Here is a 27,232-nt window from a genome sequence, read left to right on the forward strand (position 1 = left end):
GTATGTGTGTGTTTATATATATATATATAGATATTTACATTATATACAGTATATACACACAAACTGTTTATATATAAACCGTGTGTGTGTATGTATATATATATATATAAAACACTATGTATACAATTATTGTTTATATATATATATATAAGCACTATGTATACAATTATTGTTTTTAAAATGTTAATATATACATCTGTTTAAAGAAATTAACATTTAATTAATCAAGAAAGTGTTAAAATCAATCAAAAGTGACAGTAAGACAATGTTACAGAAGCTTTCTATTTTAAATAATTGCTGTCCTTTTGATCATTCAAGTCAATTCAATTCCAGAAAAAACTAATGGTTTTCACAAATATATTAAGCAGCTGTTTTCAACATTGCTAATAATCAGAAATGTTTCTTGAGCAGCAAATCATCACATAGGAGTGATTTCTGAAGGATTGTTGTGACACTGACGACTGGAGTAATGATGCTGAAAATACAGCTTTGATCACAGGAATATATTCACATAGAAAACAGCTATTTCAAATTTTAATAATATACAATATTACTGTTTTACTGTATTTTTTCTCAAATGCAGTCTTGGTGAGCAAAAGAGACTACTTTCAAAATCATCATTACAAATAATGTTCTTGTGGAGCGACATCCAGGGTCCTAACCCACGTAAAGCCTAAAGAATGTCACGGTCAGCTCCTCCACGTCTTATTTTCAACCTGTCACTCAACACACTCAGTGTGCATTTCCCCTAAAATTAACCCCTCGTAAAAGCAAAACACCATGGTCAAACATGACCTTAACCTGGACGTCTCACTCTAAAGCTGTCAATCAAACGTAAAGCCTGTCCTCGCTGTGAGGAGATTCCCGTGTGTGTGTGTGTGTGTGTGTGTTTCTCAGGCGTGCAGTCGGTCACTAGTGAAGACGTTAGTCTTTGAAGTGTCCAGTGGTTTTGAACATTGTGTGTTCGCTCCAGGCCTCTGTACGCTTGTTTACTCCTCATAGAAGCAGTGAAGTTGATTGTGCACAACAGTGTTGGAATGGTACAAATAGCCTGCCAAAAAAACCTCAAATTTCTTTATTGCTAGAAATCTAGACATTTAAGCATAACTTTGTGCTTAAATTGCATAGAAAATGTCCATCCATTTGGATTACAGTTTTAACATAACATAAAAAACTTAATCTGATGCGTATTTATCAGTGATGCACGTCGGTAAGATTTCTCTAATAGTCCTAAAAAACTGAATGCGTTTTAAATGCGAAATTAAAAAATGTGATTTATTTTTTCGTCATTAAAACAAAATTCTTTCCATCTTTTTAACTAATTGAATACCGGTATTGTTCCACAGATACAGTATTTTAACCATGATCATGCTTTATTTTATTAATTAAATACATTTAATGGTTTTCACAATTAACAGGTCTATGCTGATTCTAAGCATAAATGATTACATTTTTAAAATATACGTATTATTTAAATAAAATCAACTAATAGTTAAGAATTTATGCCATGATTTTTTTTAGTGCAGAAATATGAGAATCACCTGTTTCCTATTTTATTTATATGCATATGAAAAATATGCATCACATTAAGTTTTGTTAGTTAAAACTGTATAATCCAAATGTATGGAAATTTGATGTGCAATTCAAATACATAAAGCATAAATTGCCTAACAACGGCAATATATATATATATATATATATATATATATATATATATATATTGTTGCAGTGGTGCAATAATACTGATGTAATAAGGCCACAGGCTCAACCAATCAGAATCAAGGACGAGAACTATCTGTTTTATAATCTTAGACTTAGGTCTTTAGATACATATACTGTATTGATTTCTATATTGACATATGTTGCTGTACAAGTTGTTTTTTGTTTAGTCATAGTGAAATCTCATTGGTCCAGAAATCCTGAATATATTTAGATTGTCTTGGATTTGTTGTTGCTTTATGCAGCTTTCTGCTTTCAGTGATGCCTGAAAAAATGCGATTGAAACTCAATTTGCACTTAACTTGGATGGAGTTCATTACATTTTGTTTGTGCAATTTGTATCTAGTTTAAATGGCTTGAATCCAAATTGTCTTTTCTTAAAAAGTCTGATTACTGCAGTCAGTGATACTAACATTTGTTCACACAGACGTAATGATTAATGACACGCACATAACGTGCAGTAACACATTCAGTGCTCTTAATGCATGCGTACGTATGCAGACAGCACATGTCAGCGTGTCTATATGTGTGTATGTACACACAGGCGTGTGTGAATGTAAAGCCGTAATCCAGTGTTGGTCTGGATGACTGGAGTTCTGCTGGTGAAGATAGATCATCCCGTCAGACTGGTGCAAACATGGAGATCTGGGTGATTACATACTGACTCGCATCTGCCGTAAATCATTACGCACATTCACAAACACACACTCTGTGTGGCTGCAGTTATTAGTAGTGGTATTTAAGTCAATCACCACTATTGCTAATGCTCATATTTGGGGTTAAGGCCTGTTCACACTAAGACTGATAACTGTGAAGAAACACTATGTCTATACCAACACATGATGACATTTTGTTGACTGTCAGGGTTACACTTATACACTTATTTAATTATTTGTGTACTTTTATATATATCTTTTGCGGTTATTCCTTTGCTTATTTATTTTGACTTAAACACCCAGAATGCTCTTTAAATTCTGTGTTTGTTGTCCAGAATGTCAAACAGAAGTTGTGTATATTTTTGTGTAATGTGTTCAAAATGTGTATTTTATATTTGTTTTATTTGTATTTTTGTTTGTTTTTCTGTATCTATTTATTTCTTTGTTATGTGTATTTACTTATTTAACCACACAGAGCATCCTAGCTACTGCTTGGCAACATCTTGGCAACTACTCAGATCACCTTAGCAACTGCATAACAATGTATGACTACTGCTTTGAACACCTTACCAGTTATTTAGCATATACACACTGGCAACAACCCTAACAATGCCCTAGCAACTACCCAAATCACTCGAAACTACAAAAAAATCCTTAGCAACTGCCTAGCAACACCCTGGAATCCACACACGACACACTGTTTGCATGGGCAAGGAGCACTCAGTGACATTGTCAATAACAGGCTTTTTTTGTTGTTGTTCTAGGAGACCGCAGCGCCTGCCTGGGGGAGGAGGGACTGGTGGGAAATCCCAGAATCCTCCTCTTCAGCAGCAGCAGCAACAGCCCAATCAGATGCAACAGCCCAACACTGAGCACCAATCAGGAGCCGGCATGAAGCACGGAGGGCGGGGTTACCAGGGCCAGCAGAACCAGGGAGGGCGGCAGGGCGGGCCACATCATGGCTACAGCCAGAACCGTCGCTGGCATCAGCATCCCAAACACCAGACGAACAGTTTCAGTCAAGGGCCCTCGGGGGTCGACAGGGGCCTCACACGCAATACCAAAGAGACAGAGAATGTAAAACATGAGGAGCCAGAGCCCCACACAGAGAGAGGAGCGAAGGACGAACCTGCGAAAGATGAGAGGAAGAAAGAAGACAAGGAGGAGAAGACGGAGAGTGGGAAGATCTGCTTACTACAGTCGTCAAAAGAGAGACTGAGGAGGAGATTGAAAGCAAAGGTGCTTTAAAATCCCAGTTTAGTTCCTGAAACTGAGTTTGAATTGATACAGTTAAATGCAGAAGTGCCATTTGAAGTTTAGGGCTAGGAAGTAGAAGTAAAATGGAATGAAATCCATATGACTGTATGTATATACTGTTGATGGATGGATGGATGGATGGATGGATGGATGGATGGATGGATGGATGGATTGATGGATGGATGGATAGATAGATAGATGGATGGATGGCTGGATGGATAAGTGGATGGATGGATGGATGGATGGATGGATGGATGGACGGATGGATGGATGGATGGATAGATGGATGGATGAATGGATAAATGGATGGATGGATGGCTGGATGGATGGATGGATGGATAGATAGATAGATAGATAGAAAGATAGATGGATATATGGATGGATGGATGGATGGATAGATAGATGGATGGATGAATGGATAAATGGATGGATGGATGGATAGATAGATAGATAGATAGATAGATAGATAGATAGATAGATAGATAGATAGATAGATAGATAGATAGATAGATAGATAGATAGATAGATAGATGGATATATGGATGGATAGATAGATAGATAGATAGATAGATAGATAGATAGATAGATAGATAGATAGATAGATAGATAGATAGATAGATAGATAGATAGATAGATAGATAGATGGATATATGGATGGATGGATGGATGGATGGATGGATGGATAGATAGATGGATGGATGAATGGATAAATGGATGGATGGATGGATGGATAGATAGATAGATAGATAGATAGATAGATAGATAGATAGATAGATAGATAGATAGATAGATAGATGGATGGATGGATGGATGGATGGATGGATGGATGGATGGATGGATGGATGGATGGATGGATGGATGGATGGATGGATGGATAGATAGATAGATAGATAGATAGATAGATAGATAGATAGATAGATAGATAGATAGATAGATAGATAGATAGATAGAATGAATATTATAAATGTTGTTTGTCACTTTTGAGTTAATGCAAGCTTGGTGAATAAAAGTATTAGTGACCCTAACCTTTTGAACCACACCATTCCTCAATGTTCCAAGTCACATGACCACTCTCGTTGTACTCTGATTGGCAGGAGGACGTTCCCGTGGCGACGGCCGGACCTCAGCGTAACCGAATGGACAGATTACTAGAGATTCTAAACAGCATGAAAAACAACAGCAGTGGTGTGGAGGTTCAGCTCACCTCGTTCATGGAGGAGGCGCAGAGCTCAGCCGACTCTGAGGAGACGCTGAACCAGATCGTGCTCACCATTTACAGCAAGGCCGTCAGCGACCGAAGCTTCGCTGCCACTGCCGCCAAACTCTGTGACAAGATGGCTCTATTCATGGTGGAGGGCACCAAGTTCCGCTCTCTGTTACTCAACATGTTGCAGGTGAGAACTCAATGTCCTTTGCTTATTTCATCACGTTCATGTTCTGCAGGTTCGGTGCTGTCTCTGAGGACCAATCAGATCGCACGCTTTACAGTGGCGAGGTGTCACTCAGAAGGATATTGTGCAAATGTCATCTCACCTGCTGCTCGACTACATCCATCTCAACTCTTTTGTGTCTGCGTTCTCTCTGTTTCTTCTCTTCCTCTTTTTCTCGAGGGCTTCAGGATGTGATTCATCTGTGCAATTCAGCTGAATGACCCTGTACAATTTCCTCATTGGACAAAAGGGACATTTTAGGCCCCAAACACTTTCACCTCATTTTAAAAGTTAGGAGTTTCCCAAATCTTTCTGAAAGATGATGAATATTTATATACTTGAAGAAATAGTTCAAAATGAAAACTTCATCGTTTACTTACTCTCATTTCTGTAAAATGGAAACCCTGGCTGCTCAATTTCAAAATGACACCATCAAATTGGTGCATACATTTTACAATTTTTTAGTAACAAATAAAAGCCTGATTTTGAAAAACTAAATTACAACTAACTTTACAGGTTAAGTGTGGACCAACGTTATTTTAGTACAATTTTCAATTATAATCTTTTGAATTAGCTTTTTTATTTATATATATTTTCAGTATTATATATATATATATATATATATATATATATATATATGAAGAGTTCAGATGCAAAAGCCTCTAAATGCCATTTGAAATTTTCTTCTTTAATGATGATTTTTGTCAAACTTGTATATTTAAGTTCAGTAATTTCACTTAAATAACAATTAATAGGTAATTATCATTGCCATTTAAGTGAAATAACTGAACTTAAATATACAAGCTTGATAAAAATCATCATTAAAGAAGAAAATTTCAAATGGCATTTAGAGGCTTTTGCATCTGAACTCTTCATATATATATATATATATATATATATATACTTATTATATTATATTATATAACTTATTATATATATATATATCAATTCTTGATATATAGCTTAAGTTTATTTTTTTATGTTCAGTTTACATTTTAATGTAAGTATTAGTCATTTTGTGCTTCTGTCATTTAAATGTATGTTTGTATGCGTGTGTGTGTGTGCAGGGGCGAGTATATATAAATGTATGTGTGTGTATACATATGCATTTTATATATGTGTTTTAGATATATGAAATACATATATATCTTTTATTTATTTATTTTTTATTTCAGTATCAGTAATTTATTGTTTAGTAACTTATTTCAGTTAGTCCTGGGTGATAAAACACGCAATGCTTTTAATATACGGCCCTTTTAATCTGTTAGTCTATTATTACCGCTGCAGGGAGACTGCAGAAGCGCTGGACTGCAGAAGTGTTTTTATGCCGTGTCTCTGTCTCTGTTGTTTTGGGTCAGCCTGTCTGTACGCTGGTTTTAGTGGTAAAGCTCTAAGTATTTTGTCATTGTTTTTGGGAACTGACTGTTAGACTCACAGTGATGTGATACCAGAACTTTGACCTGGTGCTGGTGCGGCCAAAACACACATCCTGCTCTATACACACACACACAGACCAACAAACGCTCCGTCGCAAACAAACCCCATGCTGCAAATGCATAACAGGGTTATGAAAGAAAAGTACCTTTATTACAATAAAACTTAATTATTAACAAAAATATATACAAAATAATAATTTATAATGTATTACAGTAGCATTACTTAGTATCTAAAAAAGGCAAACTTTCTAAAGTGACATACTCATTTAGTAATATATGAAAAGGTGATGCATTTTTCAGATTTTAAAAAAAAAATTGAAATAGAAATCTTTTGTAACATAAATGTCTTTACTGTTACTTTTGAATGCATTCCTGCTGAATAAAAGTACATCTTTCTGATCCCAAACTTTTGAACAGTAGTGTAATTGTTTAAATGTATAAAGTCATGATACACACACGTCTCTTTTTAGCCTTTTAACATGTAGTAGCCCCTTTAACTGTGTCTCAGGCATCAGTCTGGAGTTTGAATGTGTGTTGAGCTGGATGAATCATCCGGTTCGTCCTCACGTAAACCGGTTCTTTTCACTCGTATGACGCTGGAGCAGACGCTTTCGTTCTGACGGGATTATGTAACAGATACACACGGATGCAAGCGTCTCTGACCCTAGTGAAAGGACATGTCTGCTCCGACTCATTTAGCAATCTGCCACAAACACACAGGCGGCTTATCGCAGAACAGAGACGAGCTGCATGCGCGCGTGTGTGTGTGTGTGAGAGAGAGATGAGTCAGACATGCTGGGAAATTTAAAGGATGTAAAAACATCAGTATGTTGGAGTCTCTGTGTATTGGTGTTCTCTGAATACACTAACGGTCAAATAACTTTTTTAAAGAAGCTTTAATATTGTGAAATATTATTACAATTTAAAATAACCATTTTCTATGTGAATATATAATAAAATGTAATTTATTCCTGTGATCAAAGCTGTATTTTCAGCGTCTTCAGTGTCACATGATCCTTCAGAATTCACTCTAATATGATGATTTGCTGCTCAAGAAACATTTCTGATTATTATCAATGTTTCTCTTAATGTTTGTAATGATAAAATGTTACTTATTTTTACTGTAGAGCAGAAGAGACTTCTTTTAAAAATGAGTGTTTTGTGTGTTGCGGTGCATATGCTGACGGCTGTGTTTTTCTCTCCAGAGGGACTTCAAGCGTCGTGAGGAGCTCCAGCAGACTGATGTGGAGTGCTGGCTGGGCTTCATCACGTTTCTGTGTGAAGTGTTCGGCACCATGAGGAGCAGCGCGGGAGAGCCGTTCAGAGTGCTGGTGTGTCCCATCTACTCCTGCTTACGAGAGGTACACAACACACACCTCATCAACTACTGGCCAAACGCTGTATGTCGGATAACATACTGTTGCGCTGACTTCAGTCGTCTCTCTCTCTCTCTCTCGCTCTGATAGATGCGAGATTCAAATTTCACATTAACTCATGAAACGACAGTCAGAAAGAGATCAAAATATAAATTCCTACACTTTTTTTTTCGTATTTTTAAAGGAGACCTATTATGCCCTTTTATAGTTTAAAAGTTTTAAGTTTTGATTTGTTTTTGGGTTCTACAAAAACAGGTTTTAATGCTTGAATGCTCAAAACACATTATTTTTCTCATATTGTCGATTGTTGCAGCTCGTCTCTCCCCAGTCAGTCGGTAACGCTCTGTTTAGTTCCTGTCTCTATGAAGCCCCTCCTTCTGAAAAGCACACTGTGCTCTAATTGGTCGACTGGATTTTGCTTTTGTGATCAGTCGATTGTGTCTGACACTCATCTAGAGAATAACTCCTTAACTCTTTCCCCGCCAGCGTTTTTAAAAAAAGTTGCCAGCCACCGCCAGGGTTTTTGACGATTTTCGCTAAATTTGAATGCCCCCGCTGAATATTTTCTTCCATGAATATATGAAGATGATATATATAAAAATAAAGATCTGAGCCTCTGCTTTTAGGCAAAAAAAACGTTTTTATTTTATCTTCATCTGTTCTTTTTTTATTGCCTCTTGAACAGAGGTAGGTTTTGTCAAAAACACAACATTTTGGACAAAAAACTGAGAAAAAGGTGTTTTTATCAAACAAGTGCATTTAAAAGCAGAATACATTCAGATGTTGTTTCCTTCATATATAAAACTTTCCAAAATAAATTAAAAACATAAAATAAATGTAAAATATATCAAATTTCCCAGGATGTAAGGGAAATGTAACTTTTGCAATAAAACTTCTGCCTCTGCCTCTCTGTGTTCTACCTGTGAATAATGAATAATTGGAATTACAATAAACAGGCCTAGACACACACACACACACACACACACACACACACACACACACACACACACACACACAAATACATATTACAATGTGGTAAATGTGCACAAAGAGAGAAATAATTTGACAATTACACCTTCATATTTAGACAGCCACACATAAATGCCTGCACACACACATACATATTATAGTGTCATAATATTATACGATCTATCTGCGGCACGTCCATGGCTAGCATGAACATGTGCATCTCTCTCACTGACTACTTCGTCCCGATCAGATTCAGAATTATCAAATAAAGAGTGATCGGACTCCGAGTCCATTAACCTCCAGTACTTCAGCCATATACCTCTGCATTGTCTGTCTGATACATTCTCACTACTCCACTGTTTGAGACGATTGCAATCTATTTCTCTGATCAAAGAGTTGCGCAATCATTCAGGACATGCGCGCGGGTCTTCCTTACCGTATACCACCTAAAACACGGATACCCGGAAAATTCCGTGTTTGGCGCAGATGCGTTTTTTAATTAAACACGGAAAATTCCGTGTTTGGCGGGGAAAGAGTTAAAGAACTTTGAAAATATTGAGTTTGCTACGTATCAACGCACCCTACCCGAACTTGTTGCAGAACACTGAATAGGTGTTTTTGACATGCAAATGTGAATGGTTTTGTATTCAATTGTATTTATCTGATGACCGTAAATCATTTTTTATATTTTTTCAGCTGAATTTCAGTAACTCGGAGTTGGAAGTAGGGCTGCACGATTTAAGAAATTTTCATTTTAAAATGCGATTTTAAAAATGAAAAAAAGGCACACTATGCAGGAATTCCGTTTTTGTCAAACAGCGATCCCTAGAGTCGCTGTGGAGTACTTGTATGTAACGTTACGCCACCTTCACACTGGCAGTTGAAATCAGCTCCGATGCGGCTGCGAAACGACCGGAAGTTATTCATTTACTATGGAGATTCGCAGACCGCATGCGAATGGGTCCGAAACGGGTCCGACCGAGTGCGGTGCGAAGAAAATCGTGTCCGTTGGTCATCCGGATGCGTTAAAAAATTTAAACTCGTGCGAAAAGCTACGGACGGTTCCTATCCGACAATTCCAGCGGAAGTTGACCGTTGCTATGGTACTGATAAACAAACCAGAATTATTAACTTTTAATAAAATAAATAATGATTTTATAACGATAAGTTGTCATGTCATTTTTTATTTTCATGACTTTCTAACGTTTATAAGGGCAGTTAATACAATTAAACTGAAGGTAGACATTAAACTATTGACCACTATATCACATTTTTTAGCCGACCTGACATGTCAACGTCCTCAGCAACTTTCCTCACGCAGCATAACCCTCATCAGAGAGATCATTCAGAACAGACAGAATCAACTTTTAAGCTCTCCGCCATTTTTGTTCTACCCGCGTCCGACGCTTTTCACTGTGTAGTACGACGTCCGTTGGGAACGTATTGCGTATTACGGAGCTGATTTAAACTGCCAGTGTGAAGGCGGCGTTACTGTCGTAAATACCACTCACGCAGAGCGTCTCTGCACCCATGGCCTGGTACCCCTTTGAAGCTGTTATAATAAGGTACAAATCTTGCATAGTGTGCCTTTAAATAAGAGATCTAGGGGGTGTTTATGAGTAGGCCTGCTATTATATTAGACTACATAGCCTATAATAAAAGATAATGAATTTCAAACCTGGACCAAACCATTGAGGACTGTCATTAGTCTTTAATCTGCCACTAAAAACTGGCGTGTTGTGGTTCTGGTACACCAGCCATGTCAACGAAACAAACTAATGAAAATTTACTTATCAATGTATATCTAAATTCGCACCTACATCTTTGTAGAACTTACAAAATAAGAAACTGAAAAGATGTTGCAGCCAATGAGCCACCGCCGGGGGCCTACTCAATCTCCACGTTTTTAATATTTTATTAGACAATAACCACAAGGTTTTGCTTTAGTATAATTTTCGGGACAATTAGGGCCGGATTCGGGACAACAGCTTAGATTTTTGGGCTGTCCCGAATTTTTAGGGACGTCTGGTCACCCTATGTGGTGGCGCACGCACAGTGTCTATCGCCGTTGCGGACTCTTTCTATTTATTCTGGTGAACTCACAAAATAAAAGGATGATTCAGCCAACTATGAGTTTGTTTACCACTGAAATGACTTTGAAGCTGTTATATTAAGGTACAAATCTTGCATAGTGTTTCTTTAAATTTGTAGGGCTGCACACAATTTGGCCAAAAAATGTTAACAATAATAATATTGTTGTTATTATTATTACAAAATAAAAATATTAAAGCAAGACATTCCTATTGTAATATTTCACTCTAAAATAAAAAATATATATTTTAGATAAATAATTTTATGGTACATCTGTAAAATTACATCTTAATTTCTTCATTTTCAAACTTTAAACCATCAAGCTTTTACTTGGGTGTTTTTTACAAGTTTGGGAAGTGGCACACTTCATTTTTATTTTCGGTTTTATTTCGATTAATCATGCAGCTCTGCTTGCAAGGTAGTTTTGCTGTGTGAAAGTTACTGTATTTTGTTCCACAATACATCAAACTCGTTTCAAAACATCAAGAAAAAAACCCTTTTAAGACTTAAAGACGATCTTTGTCTCGTGAAATGCCCCGATCGCTGGTGAATGGGGCTTCCCTGTCTGGGCTGAATCCTGTCAGTTGTTCAGCTGATGACAGACGTGATCCATCAAAAGCCAAAGTTTGATTCTTCAGCAGCTCCACATGAAAGAGACGTGATCTGGGTGAGAGTTCAGTGTGTGTTTGTGCCGTATGAATGCCGCTATTCAGGATCGCAGCCGGATTAACATCCCTTTCGGCTCTCGTATCGGCACGTCCCGACACGAGGGTCTGGGAGTCAGACCAGGCACTTAGTGTCAGTGTGTGACAGCGATTACGTCTCAGCCAGGTGTGTGTGTATGTGTGTTTTGTGGACCGGCAGAGCAGGTTGGGTAATTACAGGTGATCCAGCTGTAGTGTGGAGCTGACAGGTGTATTTGGAGCGCTGAGGGTGTGGGAGAAAATAAAAGACAGGATGAATGGAGGGAGGGAGAGAAGAGAGCGTCTGTTGTTCACTTGAAAGCTGCTTGAGCTGAAGGGTTGGACGCTTCTCTGATCTTCTCAAACCCTTTTGTTGGATTCTTTTGTGCATTTTCATCACTTTTACCTGGTTGCATACAGCTAGAACTCAAATATACAAGTTCTACACAATTTATCATTAGATTTGCAAGGCTCTTGTTGTAAGAGAGAAAACTCAAGATGATGTAAATGCAGTATATCTGAAGTTTGTTTTTGTGATTTGGGTCTGTTGTGATTGCTCTACTCTTCTCTGATTGGTCAGATGGCCCAGTCTGTTGTGATTGGTCTACTCTGCTCTGATTGGTCAGATGGCCCAGTCTGTTGTGATTGGTCTACTCTGCTCTGATTGGTCAGATGGCCCAGTCTGTTGTGATTGGTCTACTCTGCTCTGATTGGTCAGATGACCCAGTCTGTTGTGATTAGTCTACTCTACTCTGATTGGTCAGATGGCTCAGTCTGTTGTGATTGGTTTACTCTGCTCTGATTGGTCAGATGGCCCAGTCTGTTGTGATTGGTTTACTCTGCTCTGATTGGTCAGATGGCCCAGTCTGTTGTGATTGGTCTACTCTGCTCTGATTGGTCAGATGGCCCAGTCTGTTGTGATTGGTCTTCTCTGCTCTGATTGGTCAGATGGCTCAGTCTGTTGTGATTGGTTTACTCTGCTCTGATTGGTCAGATGGCCCAGTCTGTTGTGATTGGTCTACTCTGCTCTGATTGGTCAGATGACCCAGTCTGTTGTGATTGGTCTACTCTGCTCTGATTGGTCAGATGGCCCAGTCTGTTGTGATTGGTCTACTCTGCTCTGATTAGTCAGATGGTCCCGTCTGTTGTGATTGGTCTACTCTGCTCTGATTGGTCAGATGGCCCAGTCTGTTGTGATTGGTCTACTCTGCTCTGATTGGTCAGATGGTCCAGTCTGTTGTGATTGGTCTACTCTGCTCTGATTGGTCAGATGGCTCAGTCTGTTGTGATTGGTTTACTCTGCTCTGATTGGTCAGATGGCCCAGTCTGTTGTGATTGGTCTACTCTGCTCTGATTGGTCAGATGACCCAGTCTGTTGTGATTGGTCTACTCTGCTCTGATTGGTCAGATGGCCCAGTCTGTTGTGATTGGTCTACTCTGCTCTGATTGGTCAGATGGTCCAGTCTGTTGTGATTGGTCTACTCTGCTCTGATTGGTCAGATGGCCCAGTCTGTTGTGATTGGTCTACTCTGCTCTGATTGGTCAGATGGCTCAGTCTGTTGTGATTGGTCAGATGGCTCAGTCTGTTGTGATTGGTTTACTCTGCTCTGATTGGTCAGATGGCCCAGTCTGTTGTGATTGGTCTACTCTGCTCTGATTGGTCAGATGACCCAGTCTGTTGTGATTGGTCTACTCTGCTCTGATTGGTCAGATGGCCCAGTCTGTTGTGAATGATTGGTCTACTCTGCTCTGATTGGTCAGATGGCCCAGTCTGTTGTGATTGGTCTACTCTGCTCTGATTGGTCAGATGGCTCAGTCTGTTGTGATTGGTCTACTCTGCTCTGATTGGTCAGATGGCCCAGTCTGTTGTGATTGGTCTACTCTGCTCTGATTGGTCAGATGGTCCAGTCTGTTGTGATTGGACTCCAGATGTTCCTCAGCACTTGATAGACAGTGATGCGTACAGTAATGATGCCGTCTGTTTTACCTTATCAATTCCAGCTCAAGACTCAATCTTTAAATGCTTTAAGTGCTTTGGTAGCAGAAAACAGCATCTTCTCGTCATCAAACTCTTCTAGTCTCACTTACAACTGCAGTGTTTGATGGCAGGGCAAAGTAGACATTGTTCGAATGCATGAAACTGGCGGTTATGGTAAGGGGCGGGACATTTCCCAAACACACTCGATGTGTTGACAAATCACAACACACTGATCCAGCTGACCAATCAGATCTCAGTGTGCTTTTCAGAAGGAGGGGCTTCATAGAGACTTTGAACATTTGAGACATAGTGAATAATATACATTTAAGCATGTAAACCTGTTCTAATAGAGCCCAAAAACAAAATTTAGGCTTTCTAAAAGGGCATAATAGTTCTCCTTTATAATATGTCTCTGTGCTAGTAGAGAGTTTGACCATGTAGGATCATGTTAATTTTTGAAGTCTTTAGGGAGATAATTACAGCCTTGTCTTTATGTTCTTCATTATATTGATTCTGATGTGGAGTTGTATTCGCGTTTGAGGTTAGTCTGAGGTGGTTTCTGTAACACGAGCTCTGCTCCTGCTCTCTGGGGACGTCATTATGGACTATATAACTCTAGACCTAAAGCAGCGGTTACCCTGGAGACCAGCATAAGGAGACCCCATCAGTAATTACCCGAGACCACCAGGACTAGAAACCTCTAGACACCAATATACATGTTCACTCCTTCAAACGCCGCGGGCTATGGATTCAGGTCTGGTAAATCTTATCAATGATTCAGAGACTTTTGGGTCATTTCTGACTTGGTTTTGCAATTATTGTTCTGGTAAAATCTCATTAAAGATTGAGAAGACGGTTGTTGAAAATCTGGAGGTATTAGGGAATATATTTGATGGCTGTAAATGTCATGGATTGAATGAAATCTACAGTCCTTGGAAAAGTCATGGCAGTGTCGAATGTCGATAGTGAGATAAAAAAAAATACATACCGCTCAAAGGTCGGGGTCGGTAAGATGTTCTGCTCACCACGGTTGCATTTATTTTATGAAAAATACAGGAAAAACAGTAAAATTGTGAAATATTATTACTATTTTAAATAGCTGTTTTTTATGTGAATATATTTTAAAATTTAATTTATTCCTGTGATCAAATCTGTATTTTCAGCATCATTACTCCAGTCTTCAGTGTCACATGATCCTTCAGAAATCATTCTAATATGATAATTTGATTAAGAAACATTTATTATTATTATCAATGTTGAAAACGGTTGTGCCGTGGAATATTTGTTAAAACATGATAAAAGTTCAGCATTTACTTTACTGTCACTTTTGATCAATTTAATGCATCCTTGCTGTATAAAAGTATTAATATAGTTAAAAAATGTGTAATTCATACATTGTAATGCACCTTATAATGCATTTTATGGTCTCGTGAATAATTATAATACTTATCTATTAATTACTCCCCTTTAGAAAGTATAATGCATTAAAACCTAAATAACAAATTTCAGATGCAACAAGGAATCTGAATATTAAAATGCATTTTAACTTTGTTTACCATTAAATATTAAAATATATAATGTACATTATTAATACCTTAATAATGCATTATACATAAAGGCTTTAAGTAAAGTGTTACCAAAAAATCTGTTGTTTTTTTTTAACTATTCATTTTTTATTTTAGTTTTAATCTGGTAGGTATAGCTTTTTTGTTTATTTTAAATGAGTGTAATTTTATAATTCTTTGATATCCAAGTTTTTGACTCCTGAGATACAAATAGAAATCTGTTCCAAAAATATCTATACATTTCTTTTTAAATGTTCAGTAATCAGAAATGACGAACCCATTAAGACTCTTTAACCTTAACCGCAGGCTGTACTATCATTTTGACACTGATTTTCTCAATATATATATATATATATATATATATATATATGTGCATTTGTATTTTCATTAGACTAGATCAGACGTTTTAAAGAGCACAGACGCTGCTGTCTGGTTAACATCCAGCAAATTGACGTTTGCTCATGTTAGCAAAGCCCCTTCTTTTTTGGTTTGGTCATTTTTCTCTTTAATTATATTAAGAGTCAGGACCAAAAATAAAGAGGTTATATAGTCTTTTGCAAACAAAGAGTGATGTAGTATGTAGAAATACTGTTATATTCACAACATAAACAGTAACATTATACCTGTAAGTGTACTTTAGGAGAAAAAGTCCTGTAAAGTAGATGATCTGTATAAGTGTCTGCTGTAATGTTTTGGAGACTGTTGTTGTGGTAACCCGTGAAGTAAAGTATATTTTGAGAGCGAGTGTGCTTGAATGAAATTCCTGTTTTTTGTGGGATTGTGCGGGAGGTTGTCAGCTGTTTTGTGAGACGGTATCCAGACCCGCTCGCGTCAGCTTTGATCAGCGTAGTCCACCGGCCCCTGCAGGCCCCCTGCCTCACAAAGGGCTGCCTGTGTCACTGCCTGAGTGCTTTTCCCGCCCAGCGTTCTGCTAGTCGTCTCAGTAGATCTCTTCAGACTCACACACACACACACACATTTTAGTAGCAAGAGTAATCATATCCGAATGGTCTGAAAGGCTCAAAAACATCATTATAGTAGTCCAGAAATATTCTGAAGTCTTGTGAAAGCTGTACAAGTTTTAAAATACAACTTTAACTCTTAGCGTTAGGTGTTTAAGTCTCATTAAGTTTGGTATATCAGGTATAGCAATAGTGATGCTTGATTTTACCACCAGTCATAGCTGGGCTGGTCAATATGGCCAAAATACTATCACAAAAAAATGTTTTCCATATCATTCTATATCAATATTTATTATCAGTAATGGGGAAATGCATTCCACATATTTGTCAGAGCTAAACAATTAATGTAAACGTAACTTCGCAGAATAAGCTACCTTTTAATTTAGGTCCATAAATCTTTTTATTTTCTTTATTTTCTGTGATCAAATATGGTCTCTAATGCAATGCAGTATAATAATTAATTTTATCTTTTTTAATTAATTTTACTTTATTTTATAAAATATAGTATACTATTACGGTAAATTAAAACATGAAATTATGTTAGTTGTATGATATTCCTCAAAATAATAGTAATTTTTATTATAATAGTAATACATATTTTAATACATATTATTATTCACATCTCAAATAATAATTAAATATGTTAAAATATTTATTTGTAGTTCTAGTAGTAGCAGCAGCAGCGTTTCTTATTCTAATTCTTTAACAGAAGCAAGGAATATCACACAACCACGATCATTTTAATAATAATAATAATAATACTTTATGAATATTATTGAGCAATATCATACAACCAGTGTTTTTTTTAATAATAATGAATATTTATTGAGTTTTATTATTATTATTATATTTATTATTACGAAATATCATAAAACCAATATTTTTCTTAATAATAATTCATATTTTAATAGATTTTATTAGTAGTAGTAGTAATGGTAGTAGTTAGGGCTGGGCAACGATTAATCGCACCCAAAATAAAAGTTTGTGTTTACATAATATGTGTGTATAATTATTTTGCATATATAAATACACACACATGCATGTATATATTTAAGAAATATTTGCATGAAAATACTGTATGTATATTTATACATCATTTATATTAAATGTAAATATTAATATTTTATATGTTAATAACACATTTTTCTTAAATATATACATGCACGTGTGTGTATTTATATATGCAAAATAATTATACACACTACATACACATATATTGTAAACACAAACTTTTATTTTGGATGTTGCCCTAGTAGTAGCATTGCTTTGAGAAGCACTATTTAATATACAATCATAATATATGTGTGTCATATATTTGTCAAGTTAAACCACACTTTTAATTTCAAGTATGAATAATAGTCTCTCTTTAGACTTCCCCAAACACTGTTTAACCCCAGCTCTAGACTATGTGGATCCAGTCTGATTGAATCAATGTTTAGTTTTAATTTGTGTTCAGTGTCTATGTTTAGTTCTGTTTGGTCACTTTGTCATTCAAATGAGAACGCTATAGCAATATGATTGCAAAAAGAAGAACTTTCAGCACAGTTTATGAATGAATCATTATCATTAATGAGCTGTCTGATTTGTGCCCTGGGGCAAATCAGCAATTTTGCATTACACAAACATGTTGGCCAAGACGAGAAGAACATTCTTACATAATGTCCAATGACATCATCGTGTCTGTTACGGGAAAAGACATATGGGAAACCAGACCACAGGATTAGAATAGAGTGAAAAGCATAACGCTGAGAACATTACTAAATGCTAAAATGCTTACATTTGTTTTCTTTTCGGGATTTCTTTTTCGTTCGTTCTCATTGCGGTGGTCATCTTTGGGGCTCTTTTTTTTTACGGTTCTGTTTTGCGATTTAAAATTCCCTTTGAAACGGAGAAATGCATGTTGCATCAGACTCAGTTGCTGAATAATAGTGTGTATTTGTCCTGTTTAGTGAGTTTCACTTCTGTGTTTGTGGTCAGACTGAGCACATTTCTGTCTGTCACAACAGTTGTCTGGGGTTGAGACTCGGACTCGGGTGATATTGGTCTCGCTGGCGTCTGTCGGCTGGTGGTTTATGAGGAACAGTGAAAGAGGAATTGAAAGATGATTCGTGTGTTGATGTGTGGCCTATATATACATCTGGATTACCGGCAGTGTCCTCCTGAAAGCTGAAGTCTGTTCAACGGTGCAAATTAAAGATCCATATATCCATAGCTCAAACACTAGCAGCGTTCATTTCCCAGGGAAAGCATGAACTTCATGAAGGCAAGACACGTTTGGGTTATTTTGCTTCCATAACTTGTCTTCTCTCAGACTAGTGAAAAGAAAACATCCAAAATACACAAACTTTACAAACGTTGGTCATATAACATTTATAGAGTTATGGACTGATAAAAAGAGACAAAGTTCATTACTTTGTTCTAGAGCCCGACCGATAAAGGATTTTGAAGTCCGATACCGATACAAATATTTATTGGTTTTAAAATCCGATATTCCGATATTTTTTTAAAATTATTATTTCAAAAACGCGCAACAAATTGTAAAACATACATTTTCAATATAACAGGCCAAGGAGAGATGATGCGTCTCATTGCTATAACTGTCACGCGCTATTAAAGAAATACTTCCGTCACATTGTCAAAAGTTAAAAGGACTACACTGTAACAACATAACGTAACTATTACTAGCTAATTCCGCTTCACTCTCGGCTTATTTAACAACAGCAAAACTGGACATGATAGCCACAAATTGTGTCATGCTTATTTGAGTTAAGAGAACTGATGGGGATGTTCTTTTAATTATTTTTCAAGCAATGTATGTCTCGTGACGTGACCAACTCAACGAGTTTTACCAACAGTGACTGTGTAGAGTGCCCTCTGGTGGACAAACTATACAACTCCAACACTCATGACATGGTTGAAGCGTGTTTCCTCCTTTTTTTATTTTATTTTTGAAATATTCATTTATCGGCCATTATAACTGCCGATACCGATAGTTTGATAAATGCCTAATATCGGCCGATAATATCGGTCTGCCGATATATCGGTCTGGCTCTACTTTGTTCATTGGTTTGTGTAATAAGAACAGGTTAACATGCTGAAAGACACTGTGCATTATTGCATCTCATCTATTCCCTGTTGACCTGAAACACACTGATTTCTGCAAAGCCCCTCCTTCCGAAAAGCTCCGAGTGCTCTGATTGGCCAGCTTGACCCAGTGAATTGTGATTGGCCAAACACCTCAAGCGTGCGGAAATGTAACGCCCCTTACCATAATCACAAGCTTCCAAGGCATTAAGCAAAAGTTTGAGTCTGTTCTGAAAATGTGGGTGAACCTCAGCCAACCAATCAGAACCAACTTTTAAAGGATAACTTAAAATAAAACAAATAAAACAGTTTTACTTTCACATCCAAACAAACCGTGTCTCCACGCCGTGACGACTCTACAATTAACTGAAGCCTCGTCTTCTCTTTTTGCAAAAGGAAAACATTAAAAAGCATCAAAAGACCCCTTTAATATGTCAACAAAAATTTTATCCTTTCTGGAAATGTATGCAAATTAGTGCATATATTATTAGATGTATTTAAACTTAACATTTCAGAAAATTTGCTATACAGCACTAATGTCTACTGTGATTAATCTACTGGGGTAAGTATGGTTATATTAATTTGTTAATATTTGTACCCTATTTGCCTGTCTTGCCTTAAATTATACCTTTGATGCAATGGATTACAACATCTCCCAAATGCATAAATGTACTAAAAATGTTTTGTTTTATGAAAAACTTTTTATGGAATCAACATTGAACTGACTCAAAGGGAATAACAACACAGATGACTTCTGTAGAGCTGAATTGACCTATAATTAATTCTTGTTTATCACCGAAAGCATCTGTATTATTGTATAAAGCGCTATATAAATAAAGCTGACTTGACTTGTACTTGACTGTGATTGGTCAATCGCTGCATGGACTGACGTAAGGAGTGTGTTCTGTGTTTCAGCTTCTGGAGTCTCCTGAGGTGAAGGAAGACGCTGTTCTCTGCTGTTCTATGGAGGTGAGTTGAGTTTAACAGCATCTCAGAGGTCGTGAAAACTGCTGTAACTCATTCATAATGATCAAGATCAGGGAGAGAGAGGATGAGACTGACGGATGGATAAAGCCCAGGACACAACAAGCCGACGGTCAGCCATTTATGAGTGACTGCGCACCGCTGGCTCTAGTCGGACGCCATTGTTTTTTTTGTTGTTTTTTTTTTTAATTTGTTTTTTTTTTTTAGTCGATTCAGGCCATGTCCACACTAATACGTTTTCGCTTGAAAACGTATATTTTTCTCTCCGTTTTGGCCTTCCATCCACACTGAGACGCCGTTTTAAGGCACCAAAAACGTATCGTTTGGAAAACGCTCTCGAAAGAGGATAAATTTGAAAACGCCGTTTTCACGTTGTAGTGTGGACAGTGAAACCGGAGGTATTTCAAAACGATGACGTAAGTTTAGTCATGTGATCCATGTAGTACCAATAGATATTCATGTTTATCAGTATTGTGCCTGTTATGTGTTATTCATTTTTACACTATTGCTAAAACATGTTACTTTCTATGTTACTTAATATGTGCTGTTCTTCATAGCACTACATAGATGACAGATAATAATGTACTTACATTTGCTGTCCTGCGGCAAAACAGGAGAGCATTTGCATTTTTAGACCAAACTGAATGCGACCTGGACGCATCAGTGATGGTGAGATAGTTTGCTAAATAAAATTATCCTGTTATTGTGCGATAACATTATTATCTCAGTGAGCTTTTGTGAAGTTTCACGCATGCGCAGTAAAGTGAATTTAGAAGTTTCTCATCCACACTGAAACGTCGGAAAACGGCTGAAAACGCTAGTGTGGACGGAGAGCGTATTTAAACGAAAACCCCGTTTTTCAAATGTATCCGGATTAATGTGGACGTAGCCTAAGTTTGTTGGATTGGTGTAAGGGGGAGAGAGTTCTGATTGGCTGTTCAGCTTTGCGAACGAGTCGGTGCCCGAGAATCAAAGCAAAAGGGATGAAAGAGAGCAAAAAAAATCAAGACGGTACAGACAGAGCGTCGTTATAATTTGAGCTGACTGGAATGAAGAAATTGATCAGCGTGATTGATATTCAAAATGGTAATTGTGACCTGATACAGCAAAATGAGTCACAGTGACCCGAATTAAAAAATTGATATTTTGGTATTAACGGAAAGACGACACCATAAGCTTTCAAATGATATCCTAGTCAAAGTCATACCTTGAATGGTTTTAAAGATATACACATTTAAATTATGTTCATCTGCCCTTTTTTTTTTTTTTTTTCAAATTGAAAACCCGAGAAAATCGCTTTTAAAGTTTTTTTGATCGTTTTATTTTTATATATATTTCAAAATCCATTGCATGGATAAACTATTTATTTAACCAGGATGAGGCTCAAATTTAGTTTTTTAATAAATAGTTGAAAAGGCACTTTTACAAAATTTACTAAGATCAGAAAGATTGAACAGAGGTGCCAGAGAGAAATTCACTTTTGGGTTAGCCTACATAAGCAGAGAGCAGTCTGTTTTCTTTCGTTTTGAATGGTTCTGTTTAAAAGTAGACATTTCAATATATATATATTCCTCAGGTCTGTGAAGCAAGAAGGATACTTTATACGCTGAGTTTCGGTTCATTTATGAGACAAGCTTCAGTTCAGGTTTTGTGATTAGCCTATCCATTGTCTGCAATATTTAGTTCTTATTTATTAAATCCTGGTAAATGGTTGAAATATTTTCTAAAATTAAGATACAAGTAATAGAAAACGAAATTCACTTTAAAGACAGGCTTTGTGCTTCCTGTTTGAGGCTCTGACAAAGTTTTAGTGTCGCTTATACATAGTGGCCCTATAACATTGTTTTTTCCTCATAAATACGAACACGGAAAATAAAATAAAATGAAGATTTTATGTTCTGGGGAGAGTCGACCCTTCGTCATCCGGTGGGTAGGAATACTTTTGGTTTGTGCAGTGTAATTCACATAGACCTATTTATTAAAAGATTTAATTATCCTGGAATTTTTGACTACATGTCCATAATGCTGAAATTGCCCAATTTTGATTCATTTATCCTCAACTAGTTTTGGGGTGTAGGTCTACAAATTGTATAATGTTAACTTCAAATAATACTAATAGTATTATTATATATAATGTGTGTGTCTGTGTGTGTGCGCATATCCAAAACACACACGCACACACACACATATATATATCGAAAACAAACCAATATAATGTTCAGTGTGGATGATGTCCCATCTGCCCGCAAACCGGATCATCAGGAGACAGTTTGTCTGGACATCCGACTGCTTCCGTCCAGTGTCTCTCTCTCTCTCTCTCTCTCTCTTTGTCTATGTCTGTCTCTCTCACTCAGACTAGCATCTGCTTCTCGGTACCCCCTGTGGAGTTGCCCTCTGACCCTTCCTTGAGCCTGAGTGTGTCCGTCTCCCTTTGAACATCTTATTTCCTCTTAAAAACACTCAGTGATTCCTGCCCCCTCTTTGTCTCTCTTTCTCCATTCATCTTTAAAGGAATATTACAGGATATTTTCAAATAAATGTTGGTGTTTGTTGGCACAGAGTCACAGTCTCAGACTTTTTCCTGAGATAATCATTTCCTAGGAGAACAGGGCAAGGAAGATGTCTGCCTCTGTTTGTGTCCTTGCTGATTCTCGCCTGGATGTTCTTGCAGCTCCAGAGCACCGGCCGACTGTTGGAGGAGCAGCTTCCCGAGATGATGACGGAGCTGCTGGCCGCGGTGCGGGATAAGATGTTGTGTCCGGCTGAGTCCCAGCTGACGCGCTCGCTCCTGATGGAGGTCATCGAGCTTCACGCTCACCACTGGAGCCCTCTGGAGGCGCTGACCACTGCATACTACAACAGAACCATCCAGAAGCTCACGGCCTGACCACTGCACAACACAACACACACGTCCAGAGACTCGTCTAACTAACCACTACAGGCCACGGACACGCTACAACACACACACACAAGCATTCTGCAATAGGATGGATGAGACAGGGCGTTGTGGGATGAGGGTCAGAGGTCAGAGGCTAAAATATATGCAGATTGAAATGAATATGTATATGTTCACACTTCACATCTGCATATTCATGAGCTGACCCAGACACACAGACGCAAAACCAGACAGTCATTAGACGCGCACGCAGACTGTCTGGCGTTCTTTCTAGACAAAATGTCAGAAAGAGAAATCTAAAGAAAAATGTAAAACAAAAAGTATTTAAAGAGAAAAAAATGTTTGCACAAAAAATGAAGCCTATTTTTAACCTTCTCATCAATATTTTATCATTTATTTAATTCATCATGATCTTTTTATTGCATTACCATTATTTTCATCAATTAAGCACATTTCCCCCCAAAAAATATATCATCATGATGTATAAATACTTTAAAATTTAATTAATGCATCGTTATTGTTTTTGCATTTGAGTGATAATAATTTTGAGATTGTTTGTTACATTTTTTTTTTTTAAGAATTGCATTACAAATGCACCAAATATTCATGATAGTTATGTCACAGTGCTGCAAAATCGAATTGTTCCCAGTAATAGGCTTCAATTTAAGGAAAATTTGAAATTCTTTTCAAAAATTTGATTATTCGGTTGGTTAAAGTTTTTATTGGGTGTGGTGTGAGGTTATTTTAGCTACAAATATGCTTAATATTCACGAAAATAATGCTCAAAAAGTCTTAATGGTCCTAAAAATAGGCTTCATTTTCTTTCAGCAAAATCTTAATTTCTTTCTTTTGATTTTGTTGTCAAATATTCCCTGGAGTTTTCTGTGTCCTGGAGGCTGTGCTTCATCCATCCGTCCCGCTCCGGGCCCCAGGCGTCAGGAGCACGCCGTCGACCCACAGGGGCGTCCAGCTGGGGTCACGCTGGCTTTCTTTTGTCAGAAACACACACAGCACACACAGCAGATGGCTGCGGGAGGTGTGTGTGTGTGTGTGTGTGTGAGGACACAATTGAACATGAAGTGGTCAGGTTCTTCACGAACATAAATCGGATCTCTTGAGTTTCCTGTTCCGTCTCGGGCCGCGTCCCTGTTTATAATGTGTTATAGTGTCCTTAATATTATGCATTATTGTTGTTATTATTATTACTTTATTTTACTCTTGAAGTCACATTTTTTTTTTACAAAAAAAAAACGTATAAATGTACATGTAATAGGCTTCGTTTGTGAAATGCAAGCAGAACGCAAATTATTCCGGAAAAAAAATGAAATGGTGACACTTTACTCAAAGCCTTTATCTATAATGCATTATAAAGATATTTACAATGTGAAAATATGTCATAATGCATTGTATCTTTTCATAAATAATTGTAACCGAAGTAAAATGCATTATATTTGCAGATGTTGGTTATGTTTTAATGCATTATACTTTCTAAAGGTATAGATTTGTATTATAATTGTAGTTACAATGATCCATGATATCATACAATAAAAACACATTTATAATGAATTATATATAAAGGTTTTAAGTAAAAAGGGTTGCCCAACAAATCTTACGTCGCGTTCGATTTTGTATGAGCGTTGGGATGTTTTCTGAATGATTCATCTACTCGTTTTTCATGAATGCGATTTGTGTTTTTAGAAGTAGATCTGTTGCACAGGATTACTTTGGTTTTGCACTGTTTTAAGGCGATCGCTTTAAAAACTAAGAAGATAAACGTGTATGTGAAAAGTGTCGCGGGTTGTGGAGGATTTCGAATGTTAGTGGAACACTTTTTGCTAGAATGAACGGTAGAGTCAGATTTTGGGAGAAAATAGTGGCCTTGGAAACCCCTGCGAGTTTGACGACTGCTCTTTAGTTGCTGAGCTCCTGATAGACAGGCCCGTGCAGCGAAGAGGACTTTTATTACTGCCCTGCAATGTTCAGCTTCCTAAATAGACAACGTGAGATGTTAAAAACGTAAAAAAAAAAAAAAAAAAAAATCGAGCATGAGTCGAAATAAAATTAAGCAACAATGGCTGTCGATATATAGGCCGTTTTGCCGTGGTCGTTTTTTGCAAGTCGTTCTATTTAAATCTATTAACTTTTAACAAATTTGTTTGCCGAGGACGGTGGTCAAATAATTGAACGGTATATCTAGCTATTACGTGTCAATTTCTCTGGCTTTTGACGACTTTGTGCATTGATATTGATTTAACACAAGCCAGTCATCTAGTTATGAACAAGCTACATGTAATCTTGTAAACGGCATATGAATTTTAGACGGGGAGCATAGGAAGTGTTTTTGAACTATTTTCCATGAATAGTTGGTGGCCTCCCGCTTCATTTAGGGGAGGAAGCGCACGCAGAACCTCATGGTTTGCCGGCAGGTTTGGGGTTTGTGTATTTTCTGTCTTGCATCAAGAATCCAAATGAAAAGACAAACAAACACGCGCGAGGGGTGAATCTCATGGACACACGGATGGCTCATATTTCAATTTATAGATTTTAACGGAAAAATGGATCGTAATATTTTGCAGGTTTTCTTCAAGCAAAATATGATTTTCTCATTGTTTTGTTTTTGTCAGATTTGGTGAGATTCCCCCTCATAGAGTGATTTCTGCACACACATGCATGTAGTGCTCATGAAACCATCTCTGTGTAAGTGTGTGTTTGTCTTTCAAACATGATTTCAGTTGTTGTTTTTGTATTTAGAGTTTCATTTGATTTGCTCCTAGTTGCACCTGTCAGCAGTCGCGCGTTGTCAGGGTTTTGCATTAGGCTCCGCCCCATTCAAGCAACAGGCAACATCTGACCTTTGACTTCTTCAGTGTTGCAACCCACCAGACTATTGAATGCAGATCATCTTCATTTGCATTTTATTGACATGCAAAGCAGATGTGGCAACCTTGTCAGCTGGCCGAACTGTAGATCTGGGCTCACTCAAAGATGTCATCGATTGTTTTGTTTTTTTATGCAACTGAAAATAAACTGAGATGGGGTGTAAAATGGAGTGTTTGTCCTTTTTTTGTCAGTGGTCATTATGAGATAAAAATTGCATTTATTCATATTTTGACACATAAACTCATATTTTGAGTTTCTATTGCAACCAGTGCTTCTGACGGCAGTTGCATTGGTGACTGGCTATTTTATTTATTTAGAAGGCAGGACTTATTTGGCCATATTGCGCATTTCACTTTCTCATTCGTAACATGAATGCACCGTGTTTGTGAGTGTTGGTTTTAGTTTACAATAATGACACTGCTTGCAAATGACTGTACACTACACTCAACAGTGTTGAGTTTGAACTTTATAAGGTTATTTTGTCATTAAACATCAGAGTCTGATGCCCCTCCCCCTCTGTTGTATAATTAAAGCTGTGAAAGATGAGTGGATGAAATGTCCAACATCACACACTGGGTATTTAAAGGGAAAGTTCACTTTGAAATTAATTTTTGATATGTTTTAGCTTACCTCAAGGGCATCCAAGATATAGGTGTCTTTGTTTCCACAGTATTTTCAATTTTGACATTTTTTGGTCAAACCGTTCTTGTCTGTCAGTCATATAATGCAGGTCTATGGTCACCACCTCAAAGAGCATGCACAGAGAAGACCAAATTAAACATTATATGACTGACAGACGAGAACGGTTTGACCGAAAAATATCAAAATTGAAAATACTGTGGAAACAAAGACACCTACATCTTGGATGCCCTTGAGGTAAGCTAAAACATATCAAAAATTAATTTCAAAGTAAACTATCCCTTTAATAAAGCAATAAGCACCGCAAAGCCGTGTTTTACAGTGAATTTAGGACCGCTAAGGGGCGTTGCTACGTACGATGCGGCTTATTGCTTTTATAAAATGGTTACTACATAAAAATATTAATTTTAATATTTATTTTATTCATAAAATAAACACCAGCAACAAAAAAATATAACGTTACAACACATTTATTCCTCCGCCAAGCAATGTAGTTCCAGAGGTTGCCAAGCAACGCATGCAGCAACAAAGCATCACAAACGGCGGTTGCGCAGTAACGCTTTCGAACGCGCCTCAACCAATCAGAATCAAGGACCGTAACTATCCATTTATGAACACACTACTTCC

The 27,232-nt window shown here is 37.2% G+C and overlaps 1 protein-coding gene across 2 annotated transcripts in view; it reads left to right on the forward strand.

Annotated features, from left to right (window-relative positions):
- ctif (cap binding complex dependent translation initiation factor) overlaps window positions 1-26,135 on the forward strand; it is a 76,890-nt gene extending 50,755 nt beyond the window's left edge. For both annotated transcript variants that reach the window (XM_039661042.2, XM_039661043.2), the window contains 5 exons: window positions 3,140-3,614; window positions 4,727-5,026; window positions 7,704-7,859; window positions 20,122-20,175; window positions 22,862-26,135. In XM_039661042.2, the coding sequence (XP_039516976.2) occupies window positions 3,140-3,614; window positions 4,727-5,026; window positions 7,704-7,859; window positions 20,122-20,175; window positions 22,862-23,077 (1,201 nt within the window). In that variant the 3' untranslated portion in view covers window positions 23,078-26,135. The remainder of the gene's footprint in view (window positions 1-3,139; window positions 3,615-4,726; window positions 5,027-7,703; window positions 7,860-20,121; window positions 20,176-22,861) is intronic.
- The last annotated feature ends 1,097 nt before the right edge of the window (window positions 26,136-27,232 follow it).

The sequence above is a fragment of the Pimephales promelas genome, chromosome 19 (assembly GCF_988280905.1).
Source record: "Pimephales promelas chromosome 19, fPimPro1.hap1.1, whole genome shotgun sequence".
NCBI lineage: Eukaryota > Metazoa > Chordata > Actinopteri > Cypriniformes > Leuciscidae > Pimephales > Pimephales promelas.